This window comes from Sesamum indicum, linkage group LG4 (genome assembly GCF_026168435.1).
Source record: "Sesamum indicum cultivar Baizhima isolate 11 linkage group LG4, ASM2616843v1, whole genome shotgun sequence".
Classification (NCBI taxonomy): Eukaryota; Viridiplantae; Streptophyta; class Magnoliopsida; order Lamiales; family Pedaliaceae; genus Sesamum; species Sesamum indicum.
This window is the reverse complement of record NC_142660.1, coordinates 20,035,494-20,043,938: the sequence shown is the minus strand read 5'-3', so window position 1 is coordinate 20,043,938 and position 8,445 is coordinate 20,035,494. Positions and strand designations below refer to the sequence as shown.

The 8,445-nt window shown below is 38.2% G+C and overlaps 1 protein-coding gene across 1 annotated transcript; it reads right to left on the bottom strand.

The window, feature by feature from the left end:
* Positions 1-436: 436 nt before the first annotated feature.
* On the bottom strand, positions 437-5,912 carry LOC105161118 (U-box domain-containing protein 52). The gene is made up of 11 exons (XM_011078708.3): positions 5,635-5,912; positions 4,467-4,585; positions 4,231-4,349; positions 3,762-3,985; positions 3,625-3,673; positions 2,790-3,063; positions 2,563-2,664; positions 2,071-2,490; positions 1,130-1,888; positions 896-983; positions 437-789 (listed from the first exon to the last, which is right to left on the bottom strand). Exons 1-11 carry the CDS (start codon positions 5,822-5,824, stop codon positions 782-784), a joined length of 2,352 nt encoding a protein of 783 aa, XP_011077010.1. The 5' UTR covers positions 5,825-5,912; the 3' UTR covers positions 437-781.
* Between the last annotated feature and the right edge of the window lie 2,533 nt (positions 5,913-8,445).

Sequence of the window (8,445 nt, the reverse complement as noted above, 5' to 3'; positions counted from 1 at the left end):
AAGACTTTTCACAGTCAAAACTAATCATATATAAGTGAATTATGTGTATAACATAATTTATTTATAACTACTTATTGGTGCAAACTCGATACTATGCATAACTTAAATTCTTATTAAACTTATTTAAATACAAAAAGGAGAAAAATAAATTAAAGACTTAGCGAAAATGATAACTTCTTAAATATTATTTTATTATTTTGTAATGTGCAAGAACAAAATATTATCGATATAATGATTTAAAGAGAGAAGCATTTTACACAAAAATAAATATTTTCTAGAATATTTTTGGTCAATATACATATTAACAATTGAAGACGGCTACTATATCCCTCACGCTTAATAAATAGTATAAATTTAAAGAGATTTAGTGGTAACACGACGAGCGTAGTGACACGGAATTCAATGTGCCCTGAATTTTTTGTAACAACATTTTCATTTGCATGCAATGCAACTAAGTACAAGAGTTGATCAAGTTGACATATAGTTTAATTTACATAAATTTGCAAGTAAACTTTACAAACTTCAGAGATAGACTAAACAACTCTGCCTAGATTATGTCACTAGTTTTACATCGTTTTGGATTTGCCTAAAAATCAGAGGCCGTATGCGTCTGCTGTAAGGAGTACAAAACATTAAAATCTTTGTACTCCTGAACTACCTAAAACTATAGTACATTATAAGATTCTGATCAATGGACCCCAAGCCTGCAGCTTCTACTATAGTTAAATCATCGTTATTTGTTCATCGGTTGTTGGTAAGAATCCTCTTTGCCCTCTTGTTGTCAAGTTTCTTCAGTAGGATATGTGTAGTTAAAGAAAAGAAACCAAGTCAGCGATCCTATAGTTTGTTTAATTTTCTTTGTTTTGCAAAAGTGTTCCTGAGTCGTATATTGTACCTGATACCGTTTCTGGCAGTGATGCTGAACTTCCGCACCCGTTTAGTGTGCTATAGACAGATGCTACATGAGGGTCGCTCCTTGCTCCCTGAATCAAAATTTACACTGTCCCGGTCTTGAAAAAGCTTTTTAAATCCTCATATTGTTTAGAATGAAATCAAAATGCGAGTGTAAAATGATACCATTTTGAGTATATTGATTACAAGAAAACTTAAATGTATTTTGTCGACTGACCTTTAGTGGGGAAACAAAGTTGTGGTTGGGGGAAGCAGCTGCATAACCACCAACTAGAAAACCATTCATGTTATTTTCACCAAAGTCTCTCAATTTATTAAGCTCAGGCACAACGATCTTGCCAAGGTCTGGCCTATCTCTTCGTCTTAGTTCTGCACATTGGAGTGCCAGTTTTGCAAAGGTCATGGCCTCGTCTAGAGGCCAATCAGGGACAGTTGGATCCAACATCTCCGCCAACGTCCCGTCCTCAATTGCCTGTTCAATGTAGTGAGTCAAGCCCATTGCTGGTTTAGCTGTGATTATCTGTAGAAGCACGATCCCTAATGAATAAACATCTGATTTCACTCCTAACATTCCCGACTGTTGGTATTCAGGATCAATGTAGCAGAAAGTTCCCGCCGTTGATGTCATTCGGTATTGTGTCACGTCTTCGGCTAGGGAAGGAGGGACGAGCCTCGCCAAACCGACGTCACTGATTTTGCTGACGTAGTTATGGTCCAGCAGAATGTTTCCTGGTTTGAGGTCACGATGGACCAATGGCTCTGGCTTCGTCTGGTGAAGAAAATGCAGCCCTGTGGCAATCTCTGCAGCAATCCTGAAGCGGAGTTGCCATGAGAGGGACCGTGTGTTTCCTTGTCTGACGAGACGGTCTTCCAAGCTACCGTTAGCCATGTACTCATAGACTAGACAACCGTATTCTGGACATGCTCCAAGGAGTAGCACTATATTGGGGTGTCTCATGCAACACAACACTTCAACCTGCATTAGTTTATTCATGAAAACACAATTTTGTGAAGCCAATATAGAGTAAATAATACATTGATACATATATGATGATTCTTGCGTAATATTATACAATAAATACAAAGCATGATATATATATATAATATCTAAAAAGAAAGTTGTATTTTTGTCCAATAGAATTTAGTTTAAGCCCTTACTTCTTGTTGAAACTGTGCTCTTCCTTGAGCAGCATCTGGACGCAAGACCTTGATCGCGACGCGTGTATGATCAAGGTAACACTTAAAGACAGGGCCATAGCCACCTTCTCCAATTTTGCGAGACACAGCAAAAAACTCTGTTGCCTCTTCAATTTCATCAATGGTGTATCGTCTATATCTAAATGGCATTACACCCACTGCCTCGTCCTTATCATCTACCTCCTGAATTGCTTTCTTTTCAGCATCAACTCGTTTTCTGGATTCCAGTTCCGCAACTCTCTGAGCTGCTTGAGCATTCTCCATGGCTGCTTTATACTTAGCTTTTTCTTTCTCAGCAGTCCGTCGTGCTGCTTCCTCTGCCAGTCGACACTCTTCTAGTCTTTGCTCCTCATCCACTCTCCATCGATGAAGCTCCACAGCCTGTATTAATATAATGCCAAAAGTTATAAAGGAAATGGTGCAAATTTTTAAGCTAGTTTTAACTGATCATACCTTTTGCTTTGCTGTTAAAGCTTCCTTACAGGCTGTGCTATACATTTCCATAGTTTTCTGAAGCTCAAGCTTTAGCCTTCTCATTTCAGCTTCCACATCATCCTGTAATTTGAAATGAAACACGAGTAAATAACAGGCTTGTGATTGTTTCTAAAGAATCTAAACTGATTTTCTTTCCATTTTCACAGCAACATATAATATTTGAAGAGTACAAGAATGACACACACGTTTTCAGTCGACGACGATGAAAAATCAGTGTAAGAACCCAATTCGCTGAATCTGGCCGTTGAGCGCATCGATCCAAAACTACTTTCTGAGCTTGTTGATAGTCTCGATGTTCGACCTGGATCTATGCCATCATAGAGCATACCGGACATGGGATCTGTGATTGCCCTATCTACGCTTGGCCTCCCTGAGCTTACGAATGATATATCACTATCAGATTCTGAGAGATCTGCAAACATGTTTGCGTGGAACCTCTGTGCCCGAGAAAATGGCGACCTGTATCACATAAATGTCAAAAAGGTTTATTATGTTCATCAAAGTTGCCGAGTCCTTAACAATATCGGGCGATGTTGTTTTCGCTGGTACATCAAGATATTATCAAATGATATGAAAACTATAATTAATGCAATTTACTACCCGTTGATTCATATTAAAATGCTTTAGAATAAAGTTAACCTTAACAGTATTGTCAACCTTGAATTTGTAATAGAAAAATAGTTCATTAGCAATAACAAAAAGCAAGCATTAGTTGATGTATCGATACATCACCGAAGTTATATTGCAATAAGTGTCTAATAAATAAGTTTTAATTCCGTTACCGGATATGATATCCACACAATGCAATATGGTCATATATTATCCCTGATAATATCTTGATAGGGCGATGTAATCCAATGTTATCAAGTATTACGTCTTATGTATACATACACTTGGACAACAATGGTGGTATTGTTGATTACCAGATCAGTAAAAACCTTACAGTACTTAAGGTAATATCAGCCAGAACTTTGAACTATGATTGAGACAAGTGGAAGAAGATTTATAAAAGGGACTTACTTGAGTGAATCAGAGTCATCAACACCTTTGCGCGGAGTCCTGTCTGTAGCTGCTCCACATATTCTCAAGCTTTATCATGCAAATAAATGGGAAAAGGTAAAATGACAACATCACATATCGGACAAAGACAAACACACCTCTAATACTTGGCAAGTTCTTGGGCCGAGCATCAGGGGATGAAGTAGTGTTGTTGGTTTGCTCTTGCATTTGTTGTATCTGAGTCAGAAGAGGAGAAGTGAATGGTGCAAGACGAGAAGCATTCCGCACGGATGAGATCTTTGTTTTTGAGATAACGTAAACAGTGCAGAAGTCCGGTGATCCCTTTGATACACTATTAGGAACATCTACCATCTTCAATCTTCTGCTATACCAACAATTGTTATTTTTATATTAGTACGCATCTCATAGTCTTACAAGATCACAAAGACTCAGCTGTTGCATCATATTATAGATTTTGATAACATGACCAAAAACGTTACAAGATCATCATATTCGTGCTGGTTGTTTCAATTCCTGTTCAACATCTATAATTCACTCAAAGATTTTCAAGTCCTAGGTTGACTTGAGCAGCAGGACTAAGTGGAAAAATAATGGGATCATCTTTACCTGATAAAGCCATGACGTGAAGCTCCTAGAACCAAGTTCTCAATTGCAGCATGGGCAACGTACTCCGTTATTGCTTTTGCAATATCCGTGTCCTCCAATACCACATCAAAGCAATGTATCTGCTCAGAGTAATCAAACAACAAAAATAAAGAAAGAACAAAAATGATGAAAATCAGATTCTTTACTACTAAATCCTCCAACAGAAGGATGAAAAAAAGAACAGTATTTCAACTTACATCTTTTCGAGTGCAGAAGCAATGAAAGGTGAGGAACAAGTCTTTGGTATGCTTTTCAAGTATTTGCTTGGTTGTACAAGGATCTCCACTAACACCATTACCAGCATAATTTTCACATACTGCATCCAAAAAATATTAAAATAACAGGCCTTCAGCCAAAATAAGGAAAAGAATCCAAATACATAAAAAGCATTCCATACAAAAACCATTGTTATACATTGTCTTCATTTGGGCATATCATCAAACACAAAGCAATATTTGCCTTTATTACCTTCAAATGATTGTCATTTACTCTCTTACGGAAAATCCCATGTTAAAGCTAAGATCTTTCGTTTGTAATTCCTTTAAGGGCTTATAGTTGAGCTCTGATCCTGACATGGATCATCTTTCTTGAACAATTTTACTACATATTCTGTAAATAAGACATAAAACTTCCCTTTTCTTGATATCACTTCATTGGTCCTAAGAATATGGCAGAAGTTTTTAATCACAATTTCATTCCGACCATTTCTAAGTAGACAAAGAGCTATTATTTTATATCCTAAATACCTAATTTAGCATCAAAGTTCTACAAGTGCCCCTAATTTATTTGTATATTCCCTATATTATATTGTTGTATTCAGCATTATGAGCAATTTACTTTCTTATTTTTGTCTTTGTAAAGGCTTTCTTTGTACTAATTACTACATAATTCCATGACAAAAGGTTCAATACAGAAGTTCTTTCTCACATATATACAACCATATAATGAAATCAATCGATAAGCATGACCGAATAAGAAATTTTTACGCATACAAAGCCGCGGACGACCTCAAAACAACTATGATGACTGAAAAATAAAAGAATTCAATATACAGACGTGCAAAAACACAAATATTACAATGTACAAAGAAATAGATCGAAGAACATGATCAGACAAACGTGTGCATGAAGCCTATTGGGAAGCCTCAAAACAACGTGAATGACTAAAAACCAAACAAAGTCAACATGCAGACCTGCAACAACACAAATATACAACCATACAAGGAAATAGATTAAGGAACACGATCAAATACGATGTATACGAACATGAAGCCATTGACACCCTCAAGACAACATGCAGACGTGCAACAACATGGTGACATCCATACAACAACATAATCGACCAAAACAAGAAACGTTTACGTACATGCAGCCATGGACGACCTCAAGACAACGTGAATGAGAATAACGGTCTGGCCTCGAGTGAGGAGGTTTTCGATGGCCCATTTGATTGCATATTGGCTTCCTTTATCCTTGTCTATGGCTACAGCAACAAGGCCATTGCGTCCACCCCGTTTGCCAGGACTACTACTCCCCTTTGCATTTGGAAGCCACATTTCTCACTTTTTCATGCACAAAAAACCTTCTTTCTTCAAGTCTTTTTCTTATGTTCTTTCTTTCTCAATCTATATCATGTGTTCTAACATCATATGTATCACCTAAGTTTCCCCTTTCTTGTTTTGCAATTAATGAAAACTCATTTCTTCTTAATTATTTTATTATTTTATTTTTCTTTCTTCTATTTTTGATGCTTTTGGGATTTTGTTGGTAGACAAATTTGAGACCATTTAAAGAAAAGGCATGCCTGAAATCTCTCCCATTTTGTATGACTAGCATAAAAAATATGGGATTAATGGTCTAAAATCAACCCTAGTTGATTTGATGGAGGGTGGATTAATTGTAATTTTGAGTGCGTAACTATACATGTTTGGAATTATAATTTTTTGAAAAGTACAACTAAACAATTTAATTCATTAACGATCTAATTTTAACGATTTAACAGCACTTGTTATAAAAAAATATCAGAATTCCTAGGATAATCACATCTACATGTCGCATGACAGCTTAAATTTGTCGGAGTTCTAAAAGTCTTCACGTGAGGTGCGCTTGATTTTTGGACAAATTTGAGTTTTTTCTAAAATAAATGTCATCCATCCGCAAAAGTTAAAACATTGGAGGATCAAATTATCAAATTCACTTTTAAAAGTGATGCATGCGATTTTAGCACGGATCCAACAAACTTGGACTTCGAGCGATGAACCCAAATCCAGCAGCAAAGAATTCGAAAGAAAAGAACCTGCAAAACAAAGGATTAGCACTCCGACATCCAAATTAATATTGGATTTAAGAAGTCATAATTCCAAAATAAGAAAACTTATAGAGAATGAGGCGTAATGATATAAAGTAGAAGTAAAAAATTATATTTGATAGAGTAGAATAAACACAACATAGTAGTAGCTAGAAGTCAGCCGTTGAATGTATCCCCTCCTGGGGATAGAACTTCTTTTTATTGTAGAATGTCCCTCTTTGTCAAGGAACCCAACGTGTTTCCCATTTTGAGGGTAAATAGATAGAGTTGGTTGAGATAAGTCATGATCCATCCCTATCTTTTACTAATCTTGCAATTAGGAACATTATTCGACTGGGAGAGAGTCCTTGGCTGAGAATGACTCCTGGTCCGCAAGGAGTCTAGCTGACTCAAGAATCCGAGCTCTTGAGGGAACCTCCCTCAACACGCGTCATCCACGCTGGACGAAAGAGATAGGCGGAGGGTCCAGGTATAGGCCACGTGTGCTTTGAAGAGGGACATGGACACGGGTGTTGGGCCGATTATCTAGTATTTGGGCCATAATATTGGACTATGCCAAGCGGTTTTCCTCCACCTGAGCTGTCATATTTATGGGAGGGAGTTTTGGGCTTTCACGCTTGTTCTTGGGTCAGACTTTCTTGGGCCGCACCCATTACCTAGTCCCCCCCGCCCTCCTTCTTAGAGTGGGGGTCCTTGTCCTCTTTGATTGGGAGGGGGGATCCCGTTACAGACTGAGGGGGGATGCCTTGAGATGATTTCCTCCCTTCTTTCACTTTGCACGTGTCTTTTCTGAGACATGTGCTCGAGTACTATGGCCTGCCAATGCTAGAGAAGGAAATGATGGCTAGGCATAGGCCTAGCCTCCTTGATTGGCGAGCATTGATAATTGCCCTCACCACGCGGGGGTGCGGTTACAAAACCGTCCCATCACAGGCGGTTGCCAAGGTGTGTCCTTAACTCCTCCACCACGTCTTTAAGCAGGTACAATTGCCTTTTTTCTTCTTCTTTCCTTTTTCTTGAAGTATCAAGGGTTTCTCCTCTAAAAAATATGTAAGTATCTTGCTCTTTTCTCCTTTGAAATCTTTGGGTATTTTTCGTTCAAAAAGCATGTCCTCTTCCGACGAGTCAGTTCATTTTGTTGTGAAAACTTTTGCAAATGATGATCCTTTAGAGGCACCTCAAGGGAGATAGGTGGTTTTCCGCCCAGCTTTCCTCATGGCTGAAAGAGGAGTCTCCGTCCACCGTCTTATATATGAGGAAGGATGTGGACTATGAAATAGGGGGGAAAGAAGCGGAAGGTTCTTTCCCTTGGGAGGAAGAGAGGGAGATCTCCCCTTCACCCCTAGAGTGGGGATCTTCTATCCTCAAAACCTAAGGGATAGACCAACTGATACGAGAGTATCATGTTCCTCCTGCCTTCATTATGTACACTCCCACTCCCAAGAGCCGTCCTCATCTTCCTTCTCCAACTGTTTATGCTTCTTTCTGGTACAGTTAAAATCAGGTTTACGATTTTCCTATTCCATCTTTTTATTCTAATATTGGTCTCTTTTGTGTTCCCTTGAACCAGTTGGTCCCCAACTCCTTTAAGCTTCTGGCCAGTTTTTTTTATAATTTTTCGCTTTCATTAGTTTCTTGTTATTTCTATTATTTTTGCACAGTGGTACCATCTGAAAAGAGCGAAAATGGTTTTTTTTGTGTTTATTCCTCGTACTATTGTTTCTTTCTTGCCTGCTCCAAATCCTCCAAAAATTTGGATGAGAAGCTTTTTCTTTGTTTTGCCCCTCTCGCCTATGGTCATCCTTGATTGCTGAATTCAGGAGCTCTCCTCCCCCCCCCCCCCCCGCTTTAGGTTGGGGAGAGAACCAT

What these genes read in the sequence shown, in the direction of transcription:
- LOC105161118 (XM_011078708.3), bottom strand. Translation starts at nt 5,824, where the DNA reads ATGTGGCTTCCAAATGCAAAGGGGAGTAGTAGTCCTGGCAAACGGGGT. An exon ending in GAACTTGCCAAGTATTAGAG is followed by an intron (nt 3,674 to 3,761) that starts GTGTGTTTGTCT and finishes TATGTGGAGCAG; the next exon opens with CTACAGACAGGACTCCGCGC. An exon ending in ACTTTGTTTCCCCACTAAAG is followed by an intron (nt 984 to 1,129) that starts GTCAGTCGACAA and finishes ATTTTGATTCAG; the next exon opens with GGAGCAAGGAGCGACCCTCA.